Source organism: Schistocerca americana, chromosome 1 (genome assembly GCF_021461395.2).
Source record: "Schistocerca americana isolate TAMUIC-IGC-003095 chromosome 1, iqSchAmer2.1, whole genome shotgun sequence".
NCBI lineage: Eukaryota > Metazoa > Arthropoda > Insecta > Orthoptera > Acrididae > Schistocerca > Schistocerca americana.
Window position 1 is genome coordinate 666,514,165 of NC_060119.1, and position 26,139 is coordinate 666,540,303.

A 26,139-nucleotide genomic window follows, 5' to 3' on the forward strand; every position below is an offset into this window, starting at 1 on the left:
CTCTGTACACAAACAACCTCGTTTTCAGTTGAGTCGGGAACATTCGGGCTGGAATATCATTGGCTGGAGTAGAATGATCTTCAGTCATGAGTTCCGTTTCGAACTGAATCCCAGAAGACGGTGTCTGGAGACTTCCTGGACATCGGTAGGATACCAGTCTGACTGTCGACCGCGATACGGCCCGACAACCAGGACTGGTGGGCTGGGGTGCCATTTCTTTTAACAGAGAGACCCATTTGGTTGTCATACGCAGCACCCTTACAGCACAGAAATACGTCGACGATGTTCTACGCTCTGTTTTTTCTTGCTCTTCATGGCAAGTTATCCTGGGCTTACATTTCAGCAAGATAATGCTGGCCCGCACACGGAGAGATGTTCTACTGCTTGTGTTCGCTTTTGCCAGACTCTACCTTGGCCAGCATAAGTTGCCTGATCTCTCCCCAATTTAGACCGTTTGGAGCATTATGGACAGGGCCCTTCAACCAGATTGGGATTTTGACAATCAAAGGCGTCAGTTGGACAGAATTCGAGGCGATATCCCTCAGGAGGACATCCAATAATTCTGTCAATCAATGCCAAGCCAAATAACTGCTTGCATAAGAGCCAGAGGTGGACTAACGCGCTATTGACTTACTCAATTCGAGAAGCTCTTTCTCTTGCACAATCATGTAATTTTTCTAAAATTCTAATAATTTGTTTGCCTGTACATGTGCATCGCATCTGCCGACTTCCACCCCATTCGGATAATTCTTGCGTGCCGCGTAGCTTTTTTCGTGTTAGAGTGTATATGTTGCGTTATCTCTTTTGAGTTTGTCATAACGGGAGTATACATAGTACATAACATTACTACTATCTTTATATACCACGCTAACAAAAAGACTATGCCTTCGCGACCAGGCGTCTGGGTGCTAAATGGAGAGTAATTTCGATAATAAAGTACAGTTCAACTGCCTCAAATTACCTACTTAAGCAGATAAAGAAATCTTATCTATGGACCGCAACAATGTTGTTTCGAACACCATGCATCTTGTTTCAGTGTGCACCGTCTTCGTATTTGAAGACTGTGCGCATCCTACGATTCTTAAGATGGAAGCTAAATGCGAAAAAAAAAAAAAAAACAAATTTTGTTGAGATCCAGACTGTGTGTCCCAAACGCCTGGAAATTTTCACAAGTAATCAAGAGTACCTTTTATGTTTTTCATTTACCGTTGTATGTTGTACAGTGCGCTTCTAAATTCGTATTCTGGGGATCGAATAATTATTTCTAACTGGACGTCATGTCCGAAAGACCACTTTTTCCATGCCACAAGGACAAGCATGTGAGAAGGTATTCTAATTGTTCCGGGCGCACAGAGAGAGCGATAGTAATTCAAAGTGCCCCTGGTGCTTACTACATTTCAAACCAACTAACTGATGTCGCAAGAAGAAGCCCACCCCCACAACAGTAGTACAAATTTACAAGCCAACTAACTCCACAGATGCTTATGATGAAACTGAAGAAACATACGATGAGATAGAAGAAGTCTTTCATACACTCAAGGTAGAATAAAAGTTAAGTGGCATGGGTGACTGCAACCGGTAATAGGAAGAGAAAAAATAGTAGGTGAATATGGACTGGAGGAAAGAAATGAAAGAGAAAGCCGCCTAGTAGAATTTTGTACAGAGCATAATTTAATCATCGCTAGCACTTGGTTTAAGAACCATAAAAGGAAGGCTGTATACATGGAAGAGACATGGAGGCGCTGGAGGGTATCAGTTTGATTGTATAATGGTAAGACAAAGATTTCGGAAACACATTTTAAACTGTAAAGCATTTCCAGGGGCAGATGTGGACTGAGAGTAACATTTATTGGTTCTGAATTCCAGTTTAAAACAGAAAAATTTGCAAATAGGTAGGAAATTAAGTAGGCGGAACCTGTATAAACTGAAGACTAAAAATTGTTGAGAGTTTCACGAGGAACATTAGGCAAGTATTCCTGAAAAAGAGGAAAGGAAAACAGTGACAGACGAACACGTAGTTTTGAGAGATGAAACAGTGAAGGCAGCAGAGGATCAAATAGGTAGAAAGAAAAGGCCTAGTACAATTCCTTGGGTATTAAAGGACATATTAAGTTTAATTCATGAAGGGAGAATATATAAAAATGGAGCTAATGAAGTAGGCGAAATGGAATATAAACGTCTAAGAAATAATACTGACGGGAATACAAAATAGCCAGTCAGGAGTGTCTAGAGGTCAAATATAAGTCTATATGTAGATATTCCCTACAGGCAAATTAAAGCGACCTTTGAAGAAAAGAGAAGCAGCTATATGAATGTCAAGTGCTCAGATGGAAAAACAGTATTAAGCAGGATGGGAAAATATGTATAGGGGCTATGCAAGGGCAATGAACTTTAAGGTAACGTCACAGAAAGGGAAGAGGACGTAGATGAAGATGAGATGGGAGATACGATGCTGCGAGAATAATTTGACAGACCTAAGCCAAAATAAAGCCCCTGGAGTGGATGACACACTCTCAGAACTGCTGACATCCTTGGGAGAGCCAGCCGTGACTAAACTAATCCACGTGATGTGCAAGATATATGAGATATAGAAAATACTCCCAGACTTCGTGAAGAATGTAATAATACTAATTCCAAAGAACTCAGATGCTGACAGATGTGAATATTACCGAACTATAAGTTTAGTAAGTCATGGCTGTAAAATACTGACACGAATTATTTACAGAAGAATGGAAAAATCTGGTAGATGGCGACCTCAGGGAAGGTGATTCGCCGATGACGTTGCTACTCGTTTTCGCGATGAAAGCGAAGAATTATTACAGGACGTGTTGACTGGAATGAACACCTAATGAGTGCAGAATGTGGACTAAAAGTAACGCGAAGAAAGACGAAAGTAATAGGGAGTAGCAGAAATGAGACTTGCGATAAACTAAACATTAAAGCTAGTGGCGATGCAGTAGACGAAATAAATGAATTTTACCTTGGGAGCATGCTAACACACAACGAACGAAGGGGAACATAAAAAATGTAGACTAGCACAGACAAGAGACTGCTAGCTAGTATCAAACATAGGATTTCACGTAGGCTAGTAAATGTAAATGTCGTGTGACTAGAGCCTTCCGTCAGGTAGACCGTTCGCCAGGTGCAAGTCGTTCGACTTAACGCCACTTCAGCGACTTGCGCGTCGAACGTAGGGTAGTGAATTATGGACTATGGGAAAACTGGAAAAGAAGATAACCGAAGCGTTTGAGATATGATGCTAACGAAGAATTTTGAAATTTTGGTAGGTTAATGGATAAGGAATAAAGAGATTCTCCGCAGAAAATCCGAAAAAGGGAATAAACGGAAAACACCGACATGAAAGGACAAGATCTCGGGATACCTGTTACGACAACAGAGCATAAGAAAATTCCTGGCAGATTAAAACTGTGTGTCGGACCGAGACTCGAACTCTGGATCTTTGCTTTTCACTGGCAGTTGCTCTACCGACCTTTTTTTATGATCTCATTTTTTCCGTTAATGTTCATTACATTTGTCCGGGGCGGACATCCCGTGACACCTGTTCAAGTTCTTCGTTGATCCGCTCACTCAGTTTATGTTACAGAGGGCAGCTAAATCTCTGACCGAACACGCTGAGCTACCGTGACGGCGACTGAGCTACCCAAGCATGACTCACGACCCGTTCTTGCAGCTTCCCTTCCTCCAGTGCCTCACCTCCTACTTTCCAAACTTCACATAAACTCTCCTGAGAAACTTGTGGGACTAATACTCTTGAAAGAAAGGATACTGCGGAAACATGACTTAACCACAGCCTAGGGGATGTTTTCAGAACGAAAATTCCACTCTGCTGCGGAGTATGTACTGGCAGATAAAAAGTGTGTGCCGGACCGGGACTCGAATTCGTGAAGTAAAACTGTGAGAAGGGGTCATGGATTGTGCTTGGGTAGCTCAGTCAGTAGTGCACTTACCCGCGAAAGGGGAAGGTCCCGAGTTCGTGTCTCGGATGAGCACACAGTGTTAATCTGCCAGGAAGTTTCATATCAGCGAACACTCCGCTGCAGAATGAAAATTTCATTCTGGCATCAGAAAATAGCTTCCACGGTTCTAAAAGGTTGGAAAGAAGGAAAATTAGGGTTTAACGTCCCGTCAACATCGAGGTCATTGGAGATGGAGCACAAATTCGGATTGGCAAACTTGAGGAAGGAAATCGGCCGTGCCCTTTCAAATGACGTCCGCCCGAATCTACACTATGTGAACAAAAGTATTCGGAGACCTGGCTGAAAATGACTTACTAGTTCGTGGCACCCCCCATCAGTAATGTTGGAATTCAGTATGGTGCTGTCCCACCTGCAGCCTTTACAACAGCTTCCACTCTCGCAGTGATACGTTCAATAAAGTGCTGGAAGGTTTCTTGGGGAACGGCAGCCCATTCTTCACGGAGTGCTGCACTGAGGAGAGGAATCAATGTCGGTCGGTGAGGCGTGGCACGAAGTCGGCGTTCCAAAACATCACAAAGATGTTCTATAGGATTCAGGTCAGGACTCCGCGCAGGCCAGTCCATTACAGGGATGTTACTGTCATGTAACCACTCCGCCAAAGGCCGTGCTTACGAACAGGTGCTCGATGGTGTTGAAAGATGCAATCGCCATCCCGGAATTGCTCTTCAACAGTGGGAAGCAAGAAGGTGCTTAAAACATCAAAATGACTCTGAGCACTATGGGACTTAACTTCTGAAGTCATCAGTCCCCTAGAACTTAGAACTACTTAAACCTAACTAACCTAAGGACATCACACACACCCTTGCCCGAGGCAGGATTCGAACCTGCGACCGTAACGGTCGCGCGGTCCCAAACTGTGGCGCCTAGAAACGCTCGGTCACTCCGGCCGGCTCAAAACATCAGTGTGCTGTTATAGTGCCATGCAAAACAACAAGGGGTGCAAGCCCCCTCCATGAAAAACACGACTACATCATAACACCACCGCCTCCGAATTTTACTGCTGGCACTACTTACGCTGGCAGATTATGTTCACCGGGCGTTCGCCATACCCACACCCAGCTATCGGATCGCCACATTGTGTACCGTGATTCGTCACTGCACACAACGTTTTTCCACTGTTCAATCGTCCAGTGTTTACCGTCCTTACACCAAGCGAGGCGTCGTTTGGCATTTACAGGCGTGATGTTTGGCTCATGAGCAGCTGCTCGATCATTAAATCCAAGTTTTCTCACCTTCCGCCTAACTGTCAAAGTACTTGCAATGGGTCCTGATGCAGTTTGGAATTTCCGCGTGATGGTCTGGATAGATGTCTACCTATTACACATTACGACCTTCTTCAACTGTCTGCGGTCTCTGTCAGTCAACAGACGAGGTCGGCCTGTACGCTTTTGCGCTGTAGGTGTCCCTTCACGTTTCCACTTCATTATCACATCGGGAACAGTGGACCTAGGGATGTTTAGGAGTGTAAAAATTTCGCGTACAGACGTATGACACAAGTGACACCCAATCACCTGACCACGTTCGAAGTCTGAGAGTTCCGCGGAGCGCCCCATTTTGCTCTCTCACGATGTCTAATGACTACTAAGGTCGTTGATATGCAGTACCTGGCAGTAGGTGGCAGCACAATGCACATAATACGAAAAACGTATGTTTTTGGGGGCGTCCGGACACTTTTGATCACATAGTGTATGTTAATATGAGAAGCAGTAGAGGGAAAGAACTATAGGGAAAAACACAGACAGGAATACAGCCAACAAATTACTTTCACATGGATCAAGAGTGAGACTCATTTCACGTATATGATAACTATTTAGTGGCGACTGAAGGTTTCTTACTAATGCTAGTGAGCATTGCTGCTCCTAAGCACGTGCAGTTGCTGTCATTGCCGGCCGTCGTATTGTGGTACCGTTTGCCCAACTTTCCTTAACTGAGATAGCAGTTTCGTAAATATAGTACACGTTGGATTTCTTCTGGTGGACTCCTTAAAACCCGTAAGCTTCATTACAGTTTCCTTTCACGTTAATTTCATAACCAGCAACAAGGCCATTTCACTACGTCTGATTGATTGTATCCTTCAAGTTGTAAGTGCAGATTGGAGTCTTACAGAGTTTATACACTAGACTGACTATCGACACACTCGCCACGCAATCTGCAGTCCATCAGCTAAGTTTCCAGTCCCCACCGCTCATGATGTGTATGTTGAGTCAATTTAATACTTCGAATAAACAACGGTTCGTAGGTAATCATATTTCAGTGAGTAATTTCGTAACAAGTCTGGCATCTGGCCCATTTCGGGACTAGTGTTCCTTACTTCAAATCGTTACTTCTCAGCGTCCCTGCAAGTTTGTATCATCGTCACGGTACACACTGTACGTTAATAAGGCGCTGATGCAAGGCAGCGCAGCTTCTTGTATTCAGACAAGTTGTACTGACCCTGAACAGTGGAGTGTGACACTGCATTTTAATAAATACTTCGCGGTAATCACACACAATTTGCTACCCAGGCCTAGGTGTGAGTCTTTTCCATTTATATTAAATTTATCACAAATAAGATAAGATCAGGCTATGATTGATCGGTATTGTTATATGTTGCTACACGAAACAGAGGATGTACGCCATGTTATGTCTTTAACAATCGGCGTACGTTGCTCAGGTCAAAGTAACAACCTTGCAGGTGACAAATGTTCACTAAAATTGTCATCGCAGAGTTTAGAAACAGATATACTTTACTGTATCTGTAAAACTTGTAATGCACGCAATCACAACCGAAAAATACCTAGAGGTATCCATCCAAATGGATTTAAGGTGAAACGACCACCACATATATCTATTTCTGGAGATGGCAAATACACTCAGAGCAAGAATCTAAGGGCTGTGTATTTCCTCCACGACGCTGATCTCTTTAGGAACTGAGTGACACCTGAGTATTGATCGTCCGTCTGGCATCTTCAGCAATTGGTATTGACGGAAGTAAGGCAGAATATCTATCCAATTTGTCACATACATGGTTAGTGCAACAGCGTCAGAAAATGTTCAAGAAACTCTAGGTGGAGACGCTACCAGAAATATCTTATATCACACATTGGCACAATTCCGGAAACATATTTCAGCTCCATTCAGGAAATACACTATTTCCTTACACATCTTGCATAATGTTCTTGACAGACCAATTATGGACATTCGGAGTACTAAGTAGGCATGCCGCTAGTTCCACTTGCGTATGATCTCAAATGGAGTATGAAAGGAAGGAAAGCAATAACTGAGCGGTAAAGGTAGACGATGATACCGACAGTACTTTTAGCTAAAGTTTTTTTTGAAATTCAAAAGCAAGTAATTTGTAAGAAAGAAACAGTCGTATGGAATTGTTGGTTGGGAGAACATGAGGCATCAAACTGGACACGTTGTATTTCTTAGCTGCCAATGGTTTCAGTAAATATCTGAGTTGCTAATGTATTTGTTAGATGTGCGTGACAGATGAGTGTGTGTAGTCTGTGTTGTTTATGGTGATACGGTAGAGAAAAGATCGAGTGTACTCGGTTTCTAATAGCAGCAGGCAGGCTATCGAATTTATCTTCACCATCCGACAGATAAATCACCACCACGCTCCATGAGACACTGGAGAAGTTTAGCCCTTATTCTCGTGTCTTACCTTCGTGGTCCCTGCGCGCATTGTATGTTGGTGACAGTACAATCATTCGGTAGTCAGCTTCAAATGCCGGTTCTCTAAATTTTCTCAATAGTATTTCTCGAAAAGAACGACACTTTCCTCCAGGGATTCCCATTTGAATTTTGGAGCATCTCCGTAATGCTTATGTTTTGTTCGAACCTCCCGGTAACAAATCTAGCAGACCGCCTCTTAAGGGCTTAGATATCTTCGTTCAATCTGACCTGGTACGGATCCCAAACACTCGAGCAGTACTCAAGAATAGGTCGCACCAGCGTCCTATATGCTGTCTCCTTTACAGGTGAACCACTATGTCCTAAAATTATCCCAATAAACCGAAGTCGACCGTTCCCCTTCCCTACCGCAGTTCTTACATGCTCACGTGAGGTGGAACACTTCATATCGCTTTGCAACGTTATTTAAGCGACCTGACCGTGTTAAGCAGGACACTATTAATACTGTATCCGAACATTACAGGTTTTATCTTTCTATTTATCCGCATTAGTTTACATTTTTCCACATTTAGGGCTAGCTGCCATGCATCACATCAACAGAAAATTTTGTCTAAGTCGTCTTGTATCTCCCTACAGTCACTCAACTTAGACACCTTACCGTAGACCACGGCATCTTCAGAAAACAACCGCTGACCGCTGCCCACCCTGTCAGCCAAGTGATTTATGTGCACAGAGAACAACAGCGGTCCAGTCGCACTTCCCTGGGACGCTCCTGTAGATGCCCTTGTCTCTGATCAATACTCGCTGTCGAGGACAACATACTGGGTTCTATTATTTAAGAAGTCTTCGAGCCACTCACATATCTGTGAACTTATTCCATATACTCGTATCTTCGTTAACAACCTGCAATGGGACACTGTGTTAAATGCTTTCCGGAAATCTAGAAATTTGGAATCTGCCTGTTTCCATTCATCCATAGTTCTCAGTGTATCATGTGAGAAAAGAGCAAATTGAGTTTCGCAAGAGCGATGGTTTCTAAAACCATGCTCATTCTTGCACATAAGCTTACTAGTCTCAAAAAAAATAAATTATTTTCAAACTGAGAATACGTTCAAGGATTCTGCAGCAAAGAGAAGTTAGGGATATTGATCTGTAATTTTGCGGGTCCTTTCTTTTACCTTTGTTATGTACTGGAGCAACCCGCGCTTTTTTTCCAGTTACTTGGGAATTTGCGCTGGGTGACAGATTCGCGATAAATGCAAGTTAGGTAAGGGGCCAATGCCGCAGAATACTCTTTGTAAAATCGAACTGGGGTTCCATCTGGGCCTGATGATTTATTTGCTTTCAAATATTTCAGTTGTTTCTCTACGCCAGATACGCTTAGTACTACGTTGTCCATGCGGGAGTCTGTCCGACGGTCAAAAGACGGTATGTTTGTAAGATTCTCGTGCGTGAACGATTTCTTGAACATGAAATATAAAACTGCAGCTTTCGTTTTGCTATCCTCAACTGCCATACCAGACTGACCAATAAGGGACTGAATTGAAGCCTTAGACTCGCTTAGCGATTTTACATATAGCCAGAATTTTTTCGAGTTTTCTGCCAGATATTTTGCTAAAGTATGACGATGGTAGTAGTTGTATGCTTCGCGCATAGATCTTTTCACAGACGCGCGAATCTCTGCTAATCTTCGCTTGTCATTTTTGCGTTCCCTTTTGAACCGAGAATGCAATAGCGTCTGTTTCCTCATCATCCGCCGAATTTCGTTATTAAACCATTGTGGGTCTTTTCCATACTTTATCCACTAACTGGGCATATGACAATCCACGTTTACAATCTCCTTAAATTTTACCCACAGTTCCTCTACATCCGTCTTATTGGAACTAAGTGATGCTGTCTAAGTGAGATGTTAATAACTGCTTATCTGCTCTATCTAGCAGAAACACTCTCCTAGCCTTCTTGACTGATTTATTAACTTCCGTTATGTAGTTGCTATAATGGCATCATGATCGCTGATCCCTTTTCTATATTGACATTGTCGATAAGGTCCGGTAGCCGAGCGGTTCTAGGCGCTTCAGTCTAGAACCGCGCGACCGCTACGGTCGCAGGGTCGAATCCTACCTCGGGCATGGATGTGTGTGGTGTCTTTAGGTTAGTTAGGTTTAAGTAGTTCTAAGTTTTAGGGGACTGATGACCTCCCATGTTAAGTCCCATAGTGTTCAGAATCATTTGAACCATTTTTGATAAGGTCCGGCTTATTTGTAGCTACAAGGTCTAAGATATTTCCACTGGGTGCGGGCTGCCGAACTAGCTGCTCAAAAAAATTTTCAGAAAACATGTTCAAAAGTATTTCGCATGACTGTGTCTGTACTTCCCTGCATGAATCCATAGATATCCCAGTCTATGCTCGGTAGGTTAAAGTCGCCTCCAGCTAGTGCTGCATGATCTGGGTATTTAAGCGCTATTGCCCGCAGACTTTCTTTGCATGACTCTAGTATTCTCATAGCAGAATCGGATGGCCGGTAAAAACATCCAACAAATAACTTGATTTCATCTACACCAGTTATACACGACCAGATGACTTCACACTTAACTTCGACCTCAATAGAGACGATATTTTTGTCAACTGGAATGAACATTCCCCCTCCCGATGTGCCTTTGAAAGGTCACAGCCGACTTCCTTCCCCATCCTTCCCTAACCCGATGACACAGATGACCTCGCTGTTTGGCCCCCTCCCACAAATCAACAAACCAGCCTCCTATGGCCTTTAATCTGTCTTTCTGGTATACGTTCCACGACTCGCTAAATGTTTCAGAGCCTTCCACTTCGGGTTGCAGCCAGCTCTCAGTCCCAAGAATAATTTGAGCCCGAGAACTCTCCCGGAGGGCAGTAAATTCGGGAACTTTATTACGAATAATTTGACAGTTTACTGATAAAATTGTGATAGTCGAAGTGTCTTTATTCTGAAACCCACTTGACTTTCCTTGCTGCATATTGACTGGTGGCGAGTGTTCACCAGAGCACCTCAAACTACTGCCTAGCTTAAGAAACCCTCATGTGGACTCCACAAGAACTCTGCTGCCCGAGTAGCTGCTTACTTTATGTAGTGCAACCCTGGCCTGTCAAGGGGAGTCCTACATATCCCAACAAGATAACGTGTCTATAAATCTGCAACCAAGACTGTCACAGAGTCGAGAAAGCCTTTGGTTGAGATCTTCCACTCGGCTCCAAACCAATGGACCCCGACCAACTCTGGAAACGATGGTGCAAATTACAAGCTCAGCTTGCACCCCACGCGCGAGGCCAGCAGTCTTCACCAGCTCCGCCAGCTCCCTGCACGTACTGAGGATCGCCTCCGAACCCATAGGACAGGCGTCGTTGGTGCCGACATGAGCCACAACATGCACACGACTGCACCGTGGACGCTCGATAGCCACAGGTAAGGCCGCCTCCACTTCTCGGATGAGGCCCCCCGGCACACGTACCGAGCGCACGTTGGCTTTCTTTCCAGCCGTGAACGCTATCTGCCTACGGGGCTCCATAATGCTCCTAGCATTGGAGCTTCCAATAACTTGTAAGCCCCCTTCCCCCGTGTGCCTTCTCGGACCGTGCTGAAGGAGCGACACCTGTCCACACACAGGTTGAGTGGGCGATGTCAGGCAACTAGTCTCCACATTGGCCCTCAGCCTCGAGCGGCGCGAACGCTTTACAAACCGCCACTCACCCTGCTGTGAGGACGGATCCACCGTGAGGGGTGCACAAGGAGGTGCCTCGAAAGCAGATCCGTGGGCAAAAGAAGTGACGCCTGAGATGTCCCATGCGAAGCGTCAGATTCTCCGCCATCGCTACACCCCGAGGCAGCAGCCTGAAGGTGATTGGCGTAGCCAACAGCGCATTCAGCTGTTCGCGAACTGCGGCCAGCTCCTCCTGCGTCCGCACACAGCACGCACAGAGCCTAGCCATCCTAGCAAGACTAATTGAAAAAGCTAATTTCTTCTGTCACCAGGGTTCAAACTGAATACTTTTAGGACGAGCGCGGTGTCGTGCGGTAGCGACTTCGGCTGCGGAACATGTTTAGTACTTGACTGAAATGAAAGCGAGACAACTACAAAACGTACTTGATTACCATCTGATCTTGGAGCAGAGGCTCAAACCGGCAACGGCCTGGCCGCGGTGGATACACCGGTTCACGTGAGATCACCGAAGTTAAGCGCTGTCGCGCGTGGCTGGCACTTGGATGGATGACCATCCAGGTCGCCATGCGCTGTTGCCATTTTTCAGGGTGCACTCAGCCTCGTGATCCCAATTGAGGCGCTACTCGACCGAATAGTAGCGGCTCCGATCAAAGAAAACCATCATACCGACTGGGAGAGCGGTGTGCTGACCACATGCCCCTCCTATCCGCATCCTCAACTGAGGATGACACGGCGGTTGGATGGTCCCGTTGGGCCACTTGTGGCCTGAAGACGGAGTGCTTGACATCAAATACAAGCGATTGCACAGTAGTTTTCAAATATCTTGGGCGAGTGTTTTCATCGTGTCTAAGTGCTCTGCTTGGGGAAAAACGCCTTTTGCAGAAACAGACAGGTACTATATCAGACTCACACTTGCTTTTTTTCTGCAACACGTCATGCGCGATGACGTTCTGCAGTGTTTCCAAAAATATATTGGTAATTATTATGGAGAAGACTTGAAAAACTGGTCTTATCACCGAGAATAGCTCACACATATAAGAAATAAACTGGGCAATTTACTTCTTTAGGAAATATTGTTTTCTGAGAAGACTAATATATTATTTTAAATTAATAAATAAATACTTAATAATTGTTTCGTGCTGCTAAAACCGTTTCTGTAACACACTTATGTACCACAGATGTCAACCTTACAGCACCTGATTGACTAACATTGCGACCAAGTGCTACACTATGCTAGCGAAGCCAATCGACATTTGTCTTGGAAGCTAACTTTGTTTCCTATTTTGTAATGTTTTAAACCACCGTGTTATAAGTGTTCCTCATGCATTTGACAATAGGACAGTTTCCTGCAGCCTGAAAACCGGAGTTAGCAAGCAACAGATGGAATATTAGCTTTAGTGGAAACAGTACCTTCTTGAGCAAGTATTTACTCGTCTGGTGAAAATAAATTTCTAAATCGTGTGGTTGCTACGAACATTACTTGCGTAGATGTAGGAGGAATAAACATATCTAGAGGCAATGATCAATCGAACAAATATCCGTGAATATTTTCAGTTGCTTCCTCAAAGAAATTTCATTCTTCCTAAGATAATAGCACGAACAATGACCTAACATGACGAAGCCGACGAGTACGGTAACTTCTGTGCTAAACATAGCAGCCAATAGAGGAGTTGTTAGAAAATGGAACACAAGGGTGTGCCTGATAATTTTTTTAACACCGATCAACCTTTCTTTTTCTTACGAACACAATATGTAGTTTTTTGCGAATGAATAACAACACAGTAGCGAGAGAAAGAAAAAACCTAGAGTCAGCGAGTATCATTCAATAGATACTATGGTATCATTTGCATATGGTTTTCAATGAAAAATTGCAAATTTGTCTACTTAGTTTTAACATATACTGAATATATGTGCAACCAAGTTCTGCTTGAGCACTTCAAACGTTATTTATTGACAGGTAAATATAACATGTACGTGTGGCGAACTGCAAAGATGAATTCTACATTAAGCTTCATTAGGCACATAAAGTGCCATGTAATTTACTGAGATGATGATCAAGCACAGTGCTGTGGCGATCAAAACTATGCGAGACCTCATGCAGACGCGACTCCAGTTTCTAATTTTCCTTGAGACCATCGTGCATGCTTGCTCATACACACGCGCTCGTGCACGTTCATCGCTATCTGCTGGCTGATAACGTTCATAGTTTATTTTCAATGTAGTCTTGAATGTTATTCGGGCCTACACTTTTCGGCATCAAACATGCGCCAAGGTATCATTTGGCAGAGTAGCCACTGCGTTAAATCTTTGCGCTAGCTTGCAAATTAGCGAAGAATGGTACAGAAGAAGTAATAAATTAAAGATTGATTCGACGTATCTGAAGTGTTGGAACAGCTGTGAAGGAAATTCTGAGGAACTGGGGTGTGCAGATTAGGTTACTGGTACCACATAAAGTGTTACCCTCAGCGGAAGAAAAAGCAATGTCTCAGAGCGCTCTCGTGTTGCACATGAGCGCAAGATGTCACGAAATATTTCTTTTCAGTACAACCGTGCCAAACGTGGACACAATATTCCTCCCCCCCCCCCCCCCCCCAATCAAGATATCGAACCAAGTTTCTAGCTAATCACATTACGAAAATGGTAAGAGCAGTGTGACATATTGCAGGAACTAATACCGTTTAAGAGTATTGTTTTAACTGTAGTGGGTAAACTTAGAGAAACGGAAAACAGTGATAACAGTAACTAATGTGAGTCGCCCTGTTTCTCTAAAAACATATTCGGAATGGAAAGGCCAGTCTGCTGGCACATGGTTGTTTCCTCCCTTTAGCCCACGTTTACAAAACGATAGACACGTAGCTCCATTGGACCGATAGTTTTGGTTTCACATTCAACACGACTAGCTAGACACTTTTTGTTTGTTTGTGGAGAGCTTCGCAATAAAATTTAAAAAGTATCGTATCACAAGACGCCCCTGCTTAAATTTTATGTTTCACTTTCAGAAAATTTATTTCACATAACTCCTTATTAACCACTGCATTAAGACTAAAGTTCACTAAAATACTCAATGTCCACAATACATGTAATTATTGTACCAGCTCTAGAAATCCAAGAGACTCCAGGGGATTGATTTAGATTTGTAAGCAAGGCAAATAAACTCTTTTCAACTCTCGGTTGCAGTCACAAACGGACAACTAGCTTTAGAATTATGTAGATAAAAGTATGAACCGTGCAGATACATATTATATATTTGCTCCTTTGAATTCTCATACCTAGCGAGAAGTGTTGAGGAGGTATTAGAGCTGTTCGCAATGTGCTATATAGGACGGTATTTTCATGCCATAGACAACTCTGATTTTTTTATTGTTAGCTCACAGCAACTATACTTTTTGTAGGGGAACACACTTCGACTTGTAGTCATCCTGCGGCATCATTGTTGGCAGACATTGTTGACCTAACTGCACCCTACTTATCCTCTTTCACCTATCACGAAACTACGTATCTGCCACCTCTGTACTTAATCATCATTTAAAATTTCACTTGTACCTACAACACAAAAAAATTTAATTTTAGATGATCTTGTTAATAACATGCAAATAATTGGAAGAAACTCTTGTTAGATAGTGAAAAATGTAAATGTGTCACGACTTTACATCGTGGCTCAGCCCATCAGAGACATGCACTTCAGTGAAGCTCAGAATATAGCTGACTTTTCTCGAAGTACTCGTACGCCATGCTTTGGATGGGACTGTATACACACTGAAGAGCCAAAGAAAAAGGTACACCTGCCTAATATCGTGTAGGGCCCCCGAGGGCACGCAGAAGTGCCACAACGCGAGGTGGTATTGATTCTACTAAAGTTTGAAGTAGTGCTCGAGGGACTGACACCATGAATCTTGCACGGCTGTCCACAAATCTGTAAGAGTACGAGGAAGCGGAGATCTCTTCTGAACAGCACGTTACAAGGCATCCCAGATATGCTCAATAATGTTCGTGTGTGGAGAGTGTGATGGCCAGCGGAATTGTTTAAACTCTGAAGTGTGTTCCTGGAGCCACTCCGAAGCAATTCTGGACGTGTGGAGTGTCGCACTGTCCTGCTGCAGTTGCCCAAGTCCAACGGAAAGCACAATAACATGAATGCGTGCACATGATCAGACAGGATGCTTACGTACGTGTCACCTGTCTGTAGTATTTAGACGTATCAGGGCCCCATATCACTCCAACTGCTCACGCACCACACCATTACAGAGCCCCCATCAGCTTGAATAGTCTCCTGCTGACGTGCAGGGTCCATGGATTTATGAGGTTGTCTCTATACCAGTACACGTCCATCCGGTCGATACAATATGAAACGAGACTCGTCCGACCAGGCAACGTATTTCCAGTCATCAACAGTTCAAATGGTTCAAAAGGCTCTAAGCACTATGGGGCTTAACATCTGAGGTCATCAGTCCCCTAGACTTAGAACTACTTAAACGTAACTAACCTAAGGACATCACACACATCCATGCCCGAGGCAGGATTCGAACTTGCGACCGTAGCAGCAGCGCTGTTCCGGACTAAACCGCCTAGAAGCGCTCGGGCACACCGGCCGGCCATCAACCGTCCAATGTCGGTGTTGACGGGCCCAGGCGAAGCGTAAAGCTTTGTGTCGTGTAGTCATCAAGGGTACACGAGTGGGCCTTCAACTACGAAAGCTCTTATCAATGATGTTTCGTTGAATGGTTCGCACGCTGACACTTGTCAATGGCCCAGCATTGAAATCTGCAGCAATTTGCAGAAGGGTTGTATTTCTGTCACGTTGAACGACCCTCTTCAGTCGTCGTTGGTCCCGTTCTTGCACAATCTTTTCTTTGCAGTCAGTGCAATGTTTACAAATGCGGAGTTGGCAGATGCCCATTTGATGTATGGATTAGCACGGGGCAATAGCCGTGGCGAGGTACGTTTGTATCGAGACAGATTTCCAGAACGAAGGTGTCCCGACAGGAAGACGTTCGAAGCAATTGATCGGCGTTTTAGGGAGCACGGAACATTCCAGCCTATGACTCGCGACTGGGGAAGACCTAGAACGACGAGGACACCTGCAATGGACGAGGCAATTCTTCGTGCAGTTGACGATATCCCTAATGTCAGCGTCAGAGAAGCTCCTGCTGTACAAGGTAACGTTGACCACGTCACTGTATGGAGAGTGCTACGGGAGAACCAGTTGTTTCCGTACCATGTACAGCGTGTGCAGGCACTACATGTGGTTCATGCACGATGGAGCCCCTGCACATTTCAGTCGAAGTGTTCGTACGCTTCTCAACAACAGATTCGGTGACCGATGGATTGGTAGAGGCGGACCAATTCCATGGCCTCCACGCTCTCCTGACCTCAACCCTATTGACTTTCATTTATGGGGGCATTTGAAAGCTCTTGTCTACGCAACCCCGGTACCAAATGTAGAGTCTCTTCGTGCTCGTATTGTGGACGGCTGTAATACAATACGCCATTCTCCAGGGCTGCATCAGCGCATCAGGGATTCCATGCGACGGAGGGTGGTTGCATGTATCCTCGCTAACGTAGGACATTTTGCACATTTCCTGTAACAAAGTGTTTGAAGTCACGCTGGTACGTTCTGTTGCTGTGTGTTTCCAGTCCATGATTAGTATGATTTGAAGAGAAGTAATAAAATGAGCTCTAACATGGAAAGTAAGCGTTTCCGGACACATGTCCACACAACATATTTTCTTTCTTTGTGTGTGAAGAATGTTTCCTGAAAGTTTGGCCGTACCTTTTTGTAACACCCTATACATGATCGTGTAATTGCTTTAGTGCTAGTATTATTGCTTGGCGCGTTTCCATAAGTATGTCTCAAATACTGCAATGTGGAACTAAAGTTACAGATTTCAAGTCTTCGAAAGAACTGCCAGTAGCAAGGTACCGTAGCGTAATAGATAAGCGCTGAGTTGGTGGAATGCCGTCTCATTGTTCTATTTTGTTTTGATCATGGGAATACAGGCGTCCGCAGAAATGTACTCAAGGAGGAGAGAATGAGGCAAGCCTCTAAAATTGGTCGTTTTTTATGTAAATGAGATGGTCAGTTTCGAAATGTCTCTCCAAAGGAACTAAATGCTATGGAGAATGATTATTATCCGTTCAGTATTTGTTATAAGTAGATTACTTTGAAACTTAAAACTAACAAACAAACAATTGTGGAGCTGTTGCTAAAGCCTAGTTTTGTCTCGCTGCGATCAGTCATGTGCTACATTCGACAAAGCGAGAGGTTTAGCAGAATCACTAGAAATCTCTTCTAGAAGTGTATGAGAACTGGGAGTAGTGAATTAAGACCACGTACTCTGGGAAAGGGGTGGGGAGGGGAAGGTGCCAATGTATGGGGCAACTATTTTAAGTAATACATCGGGTGTTGGACCATTAACACATAAAATCTTACGATAATCTTATACTTTATCGACCTACCGCGATTCTCTCAAGACGTTTTCGTGAGTTATCTTTAACGCTCCTTGAATCTAATTTTCCATACACCTTTTTTTCAGCTTGGAACAAATTAGAGCAATTATCACAGCAGCAGCATCTTTATCGTCCAGCAATCGGAATGACGAAATTGCAGAATATTACTGAGCAGTCTAAGAGAACCTCAGTAATATTGCACAATATTATTGATCGCTGGCGAGGGCTCAGCAGAAATGGCCACGACGTATCGGAACCAAAGGACGGAAACAGACCACAGATAATCCACAGGTTTCATCGACCGCCCTCCTCGAACAATACGACGTAAACAACAGCGGATAAGGCGCCGCGTGGCCGCGAGAGGTGCCGTCAACTCACCCGCCGCCGTGACGAGGAGCAGAAGCAGACAGCGCATGCGCAGGCCGGTGAGCTGCAGTAGAGCGGGACGTGCGACCGCGAGGAAGGCCCGCGAGAATCTGCGGTGGCGCCGGCGGCCACAGCGGCAGAGCCAGCTGGCGGCGACTCCCACCAGGCACCGGGCTGGCGGAGAGCGCCGTGAAAGGGGACGAGGCCGTGCCGGCCGCCGATGCGACCACCGAGGCGCCAGATAGTGCAGCTGTGTTTACCGATCGCTATCGCGCCGCGATATCTCTCGGCAACGTGACCTCCGTCAAGTTCACACCACACAGCACCTGCTGTGTCACTGACCACCACCTATCTCACTGATGCTTGCATGCAGACTGTAGTGACGAATGAAAATTTGCACTAAGACCGGAATTCGAACCCGGGTTCCCGCTCGCTGGGCAGATGCGCTTACCACATGCCACGCCGACACAGTGGCTTCGCTCAAATGCACGGACTACCCTGGCACGCCTCCTTCCTCAATCCAAATTTCCATTCACGCCTCAGTCCACTTGGTATTCCCCCTAAACTCGAACAGCACAGCAGAGGCTCTCCAACTCTAATGGAATTTCACCACAGCATCGAACGATCCCAAGCTTAGGGGGGATACGAAATGGGCTGAGGCGTGAATGTGAGTTTTTGGATTGAGGAGGGAAGCGTGCTAGGGTAGTACGTGCAGTTGTGAAAGCAACAGTGCCAAGATGACATAGCGGTCACCACATCTGCCTAGTGAGAGGGTAACCCGACTTCGGTTTCTAGCCTTGGTACAATTTTTCATTCACCGCTTCAGTCAGCATATGTATACATCACAGATGTTCGGGACTTTGAAAGGTCTCTGGAACCATATAGAGTCATTTGACCAATCTCACTGTTGCCTGTGAGTAGTAATGACACATGACAACTTGAAATAAATGATGGGTTCAAGGTACAAAGCCAAAAGCTGAACAGTGTCTATTAGGCCTCAACATAAAGTGGAGCAGCCTATTCTGGCAATCCAGTATTCAAATATTGTGGAAGTGCCACATTAGAGAATAACATGATGCCTCGAGATGCCAGAGAGCATACAAGTTGTTTGACTACAAAAAAAGCTTGGTTGCAGTACATTGTTAGGACAATCAGTGCTGACAATGAACTTATGGTCTTTAGAGTACTGGAGGATTCTTCTGGTCCTATTAAGAAGCGTAGTCGTAGGTTTTAGTTACCGCAGCCGTTAGTAGACTAATTTTATCGTGCCTAACAGTGGGGTGTGACTGTTTTAACGTCTGGTTACTACGCGCAACAGACGCCGTAGGCAGACAGTAAGTAGTGCGTGTGTAAGTATGTTATCACTGCGCCGTGTGGTGCTTCGAAGGGAAACAACTCGAGATACACGTGTACCAAGATAAGACTGAGCCATGCCCATCAGAAAATTATACGATGTTGATTATGAGAAATTTGAGGAGGTATCGCAGCATGAAAATAATCAAGTTTACATATATATGTTTAGTAAGAGCTACCAGAGTGCCTATCGTATCTCTTCTCTGTCTGAGATGATGATCTGAACATAGGGAGGTTAGAGAGCAGCATCTCATGTCAGTAAGGACAGACAAGCTAGCTGAGTAAGATTCGGGAGGCGAATCGACAGTTGTCTGTCTAATGATTTCCGAAAAGATGTTTATAGAATATTCAGCTTTACAACAACGGCCGCTACAGCCACTGAAACTCGTGGTAAATTGAACTTGAATAAAACTGCAATCAGCTGTTAGTTTATGATATTTTCACAGGATAGGAAGGAAAGCATCCTTGTAATCTATACAATTACAAAATTAAGAAAGGCCAATAAAAGTAAAACTAAACCGAAAGTACTTAGAGTAGTGTCACATGGATTAGCGCACGCAGACGCCTCCAACGTTCGGAGTCACAGAATCTAACCCCATGAAGAGGGGAAGTAGTCTACAAACAATAAGGGGCAGAGCATTAGGTTGGAGAGTGCAGAGGATGAAGCACTGTGGCATAAAGAACCTTAGTAAATGTAGTAAATATCATTGATATGTAACGCGAGAAGTATAAAATAAGATACCTTTAGTAGAGCGTCTATCTGAGAAACGCAACCCGTTAACAACAACCCCGTTATTACCACAAAGATAAAATACCCAGAAGGTAAGAGTCATCCAAGATTAAACATCGGGGAGTGAAAAGTTATGTTGAGTTAATGGTGACTAGTTTCGAACGTATTTATCCATTTTCAAACCATTCTCTGAGTCATTCACTTGCGATTAATGAAATATTTCATAGTATAACATTTACTATTCTGAGAAGTTCATATCTGAATGTTCTGTGCCCTTGATACTAGTAACTACTCTACAATCGGTCATATGTTACCAAACTGACAGCCGCTCTAAGTGGCCGAGCGGTTTGAAGCGTCATGTCACGGATTGCGCGGCCCCTCCCGCCGGATGTTCAAGTCCTCCCTCGGGCATGGGTGTTTGTGTTGTTCTTAGCATTCGTTAGTTTAAGGGGCGTGTAAGTCTAGGGACCGATGAGCTCACCAGTTTGGTCCCTTAGCAATTCACGCACATTTGACCAAACTGACTCGCTTCGAATTTTTACTTCTTATTTTGTAATTTATGGTCATCTAATTTTTACCTATCGATTGCTGCTGATGACATGTGGTTCTAAAACGGGTTCCGACAACAAAAATAGCATTAGTTTCCAAGGAAAGCAGAGAGCTATGCTCTGACAACAATGTTGCACTTCCTTTCTAGCAGGTACCTGGCAAAAGAGTGTATGGGTAGTTTCTCTTTCAGCTTATTCTCTTGCAGCTGCAATATTTAGAATTCTAATTTATTTACTATGTAGTGGTAAAGAAATGACTCAGCATCATGCGTTATGACGATCAATTTAATCCATACATGGTTAATTTTGCGAGAGCCACTCACGACTAAGGTCTCGAAAATCGATGTTCACCCTGCTGGAGACGAATGCAGTATTAAAGCAGTATTGTGAAAGATATTAGCGCAGCTCATCGCAGTTTTAGACTGCAACGAAAACACACTCATATCGACGTACTTCCCGCGCTGTTACAGACTAAACCAAGTATATCTGGAAATAGAAAAATGCATGAACAAGACCAATGCCACTCTCTTTCGTTCGGTAGGTGAGGCCTACTTGCTTACCAGGTTTTACGCGCACCCCTTCCACTCCCATTTTCAAAAGTATTTCTGAGCGGACGATGACCAAATTATTAAAATGTAACATGACGATATTACAAACGTAGAAATTCGTAGAGCGTAGAAAGACGGCCAATCTCGCAAGCAATCACTAACCAGCCGGCTATGTTATTCGTAGGAACTGACTAGCACCTGATGTAGCTTAATAGCCGCAACCACAATAATATTATCTTGGAACTCTTCCATTTGGTCCGTGTTTGCATAGAAAAACAGTAATATCAGAAATTGAGTCTTCCTTGATGCAAAACACCTTGTTATTCGTTTATTGCTTTATTATCCCAAACTAGTTTCGGCGACAAATATCACCATCATCAGTGGTTTTTTTAAATCTAAAACATGCAGAAAATGTCATGGTTGTAGAAACGCAGTAAAACATTATTACATTTTTACAATTCGTCTTTTGAAATATAGTTTTCTATTGATATTTTCATACTACCTTATTTATTGTATGTTTATTGCTTAAAACTTGCTGTAACATAGAATAAATAAGGTAGTATGAAAATATCAATAGAAAACTATATTTCAAAAGACGAATTTTAAAAATTTAATAATGTTTTACTGTGTTTGTACAACCATGCCATTTTCTGCATGTTTTAGATTAAAAAACTCCACTGATGATGGTGATATTTGTCGCCGAAACTAGTTTGGGGTAATAGAGCAATAAACGAATAACAAGGTGTTTTGCATCAAAGCGGACTCAATTTCTATTATTACAGTCGCAACCACTTTGACAAAAACATGGGGAGCTGTAGCGTTACTGGGCGGTAGTTAAGTCTTTCGATGTAATTGTAGGTTACGCGCAGCGGGGCTGCCCCACACGGTGACCACCAGCGATGACTGCCGACTGCTGCGGTGTAGGGTGCCCCAGCGTAGCTGTACCCATGCCAAGTCTTAGTGTCCTGATTTAAAATCTCTCTCTATCCTTGCGTCACGCACGTGTACTGTTAGTAAATAAACTGCTACTTCAGCGGACAGCACTACATGCGGGCACAGGGAGGTGGATCTAGAACATGTGTTCTCTGTCATCTTATTTGAATAAACTGCAGCTATTGTGAGAGCTAGTCCCAGCTCACGCAGAGAAATTTCTTTTCCAGTGGGTTCAAGTTCGTTGGGATGCTCTCAAGCCTTGTGCTGCCTACATCTTCCTCTGCTGGGAGGGGAGTGTCCTTGGAAGCAACTAGATTTTTTTGCTTGTTGTGTTCTCCATCGCATTGAATTTTGCAGCACACTTTTGACATGCTATCTCATAAAGAGAAAGCGTCAGGTAACATTCAGTTACAAGATTTGAAGGAAACATCTTTAATTCGTCACAACGTCCAAACCTTAGAGGCAGTAGTAGAAGCTATATGAAATGGACAGAATACCTAAAATCAATATTTGTGTAGGCGAATGGAAGGCGGAAGCTCACTTGCGAATCGTTGATAAAAACACGGCGCTGTTCTCATGGAATCCTGCGGGAAAATTTAGATCCAGTAAGTCCAGCACACAGAGAGGTTAATTGCAAGTCTCCTTCTAACTAACAGGCGGCCGTCACTGGCACCGAGGCATAACCGGCTTTCATCAGAAAACACAACAAACCTCCACCGTTCCCTTCAGTGAGCTCTCGCCTGACACCACTGAAGTCGCAAATGGCGGTGATTTGGGGACTTTAGAATGCACGCAATAGCACTTCTGGCTCGGAGCTGTCCCTGAAATAACCGATTTGGAACAATTCGTTGTCACTGTGGTGCCAACGGCTGCTCAAATTGCTGCTGGAGATACCGTACCATGTGCCAGAGCCATATGCCAAACATAGTGGTCTTACCTCTCCGTAGTGTCACGTGGCCGTCTTTACCCCCATCTTCTTGTGACCGTACATTCTCGTGACCACCACTGCCAGCAATAATGTGCTGTGGCTACATTCCTGCCAAGTCTTTCTGCAATATCACAGAAGGACTTCTCGCAGCCCTATTACAAGACCTCGTTCGAACTCAGAGGGGTACTGATAATGGCGTCTTTGTCGCCTTAAAAAAATGTTCAAATGTGTGTGAAATCTTATGGGACTTAACTGCTAAGGTCATCAGTTCCCTAGCTTACACACTACTTAAACTAAATTATCCTAAAGACAAACACACACACCCATGCCCAGGGGAGGACTCGAACCTCCGCCGGGACTAGCCGTTTGTCGCCTTAAAGGCATTCTTGACTAACGTCAACTCAGCATGTTCAGTCTCAAAGGTAAATATCGCACACGACTATACAGTTTGTACGCAAAGCAAAACTGATTTGTGTCCTCATAGTGGCGCTACTAGCGCCACTCTTATGCGACTGGCGCGAAATTTGAAAAGACAGCATCTTTCAGATGTAGAAACACGCCTACCAACTTTCGTTTATGTCGCACAATTCCTTTCTGATGATGCGTTTTTTTTCCCGTCCGTGAAACTGACAGAAATGATGCCTGGCGACATCGTCGTCAACCGTTGGCATTTTGACATGGGGACACCCTGCCATTTTCAAGACATAACTACAAGAAGTAAGCACTGTGAAAGGAATTTCAATCTTCGGTTTTCAGGAAACTCAGGAAAGATAACACTCGCATACACTCTAAACACTAGCGCCATTGCAAACCATTCTATGCAGAATTTAAACAGAAATTACCATTTCTGTTTATAAAATTGCTTGCTTATTTAATTTCAACAGCTACCCTAATAACACTATCCCAATAGCTGGAAGTGCATGGCATAATCCCAGTGTTGTTACATTCTATAGGATGACCGGTGCCAAGACAATGTTCTTCAATGGCAGATTCGCTCGGCTGTTGTAAGCGTGTGACGCTTATGCTCAGTACACCGGTCCTCCACAGTCCTGGTAATCTGACCAGTACATGACATGCCGCCACTGCAAGGAATACGGCAGACACTGGGCTTACACAAACCAAGATCGTTCTTTACGGAACTTGAAAGGATCCTGATCTTAGATGGTGGTCGAAAAACACACATCACATCATATGTTCACAAAATGCATCCAATCCTTTTCGAAATGTCCTTTGCGTAAGACGAAAAGGCTGTAGACTTCGGTGCCAACTCGGTATTATCATCACCCACCCGGTGCACACTTGGTCGATAGCGCAAACACGCATCTGATCCGTCTTTCACTATGACCATTCTGACGGAAGGTGACTTCGAAATGGGCTAACTCAGCTGAAAAACTCTCAGGGTCTGAGGTGATATGGGTCCTATGAACCAAGGTACAAAGTACCCCTTCACATTGAGCCGCATGTTGTAAGCTATCGGCCTGCAGATAAAAGTCAGTGTGAGTAAACGATACTTCCGTTGTTTGACCTCCTGGCAGTGAGAGTTTGAACTACTTCTTAGAACATCTGAAGTCAACCCACGCGAATACTTGCTGCGTGATGAAGGTGGAAAAGGATGGCTGTCTTCGTTCTTTGATGTGTTGGTCGGGAGCAAGGTTGATGGTACGTTGGGACATGCCGTTTACAGGAAGCCTAAACACACTGCTTTGTGTCCGCAGGGTGATATTTGTCACCAGCCGGCCCAACGTGAAGGGGTCTTTGTACCATGGTTCACAGGGCCCATGTCATCTCGGGCCCTGAGAGATTGTCAGCTGAGTTAGCTCATCTCGAAGACACCTTTAGTCAGAATGGTTACAGTGAAAAAAAGGCAGATCACACGTGCGTTACGCTAACGACCATGTGTGAATCGGGTGAGATGATGATACCGAGGTGGCACCAAAGTCTACGGCCATTTCGTCTTACGCAAGGGATATTTCGAAAAGGATTGGCTGCATTTTGCGAAAATATGATGTGAAGTGTGTTTTTCGACAACCAACTAAGATCATAGTCCTTTCAGGTTCGGTAATGAACGATCCTGGTTGGCGTTAAGCCGGATATCTACCGTATTCCTTGCATTGTGGCATGTCATGTACTGATCACACTGTCAGGACTGTGAAGGACAAAAAGCTTGAGCGTCACACACGCTTATGAACAGCTGAGCGAATCTGCCATTGCAGAATATTGTCTTGACTCCGGTCATCCCATGTAACGTAACAACACGAAGTTTGTCATGCACTTCCAGTTATTGGGATAGTGTTATTAAGGAAGCTGTTGAAATTAAATTAGCGAGTAATCTTATAAATGGAAAAGCGGTTTTTGTTTAAATTCTGCATGGAATGTTTTGTGATGGCGCTAGTGTTTACAGTGTGTGTGAGTGCTATCTTTCCGGAGTCTCTCTGAAAACCGAGGTTTTAAATCCCCTTGCACAGTGCCTACTTCTTGTAGTTACGCCTTGAAAATGGCAGGGTGTGCTCCTGTGGAAATATCGGCGGTTGTTGACGACGTTTCCCGGCTACATTCCCGTAAATTAGCTGGAATTTTGATAACTGATTTTCGGGGAAGAACCATGCCACTATTTTCCTGCAACTACGCCATATTTCGCACGGTGTCATGAGCATAAGAGTCAAGAGACTACGTGCCTGCAGAGACACATGACTGTTTTCCCCTCGCTCAGTAGGCGAATGGAACAGGAAAGTAAAACTTTTATGTTGGTGAGATGTACCTTCTACCTACACTAGATATATACACTCCTGGAAATGGAAAAAAGAACACATTGACACCGGTGTGTCAGACCCACCATACTTGCTCCGGACACTGCGAGAGGGCTGTACAAGCAATGATCACACGCACGGCACAGCGGACACACCAGGAACCGCGGTGTTGGCCGTCGAATGGCGCTAGCTGCGCAGCATTTGTGCACCGCCGCCGTCAGTGTCAG

At 44.3% G+C, this 26,139-nt stretch overlaps 1 protein-coding gene across 1 annotated transcript in view; it reads right to left on the bottom strand.

Moving 5' to 3' along the window:
- Positions 1–18,266, bottom strand: part of LOC124608606 (G-protein coupled receptor Mth2-like) — a 247,523-nt gene extending 229,257 nt beyond the window's left edge. The window contains exon 1 of the mRNA XM_047140000.1: positions 18,138–18,266. Within this exon, the coding sequence (XP_046995956.1) occupies positions 18,138–18,174 (37 nt within the window). The 5' untranslated portion in view covers positions 18,175–18,266. The remainder of the gene's footprint in view (positions 1–18,137) is intronic.
- Positions 18,267–26,139: the final 7,873 nt, after the last annotated feature.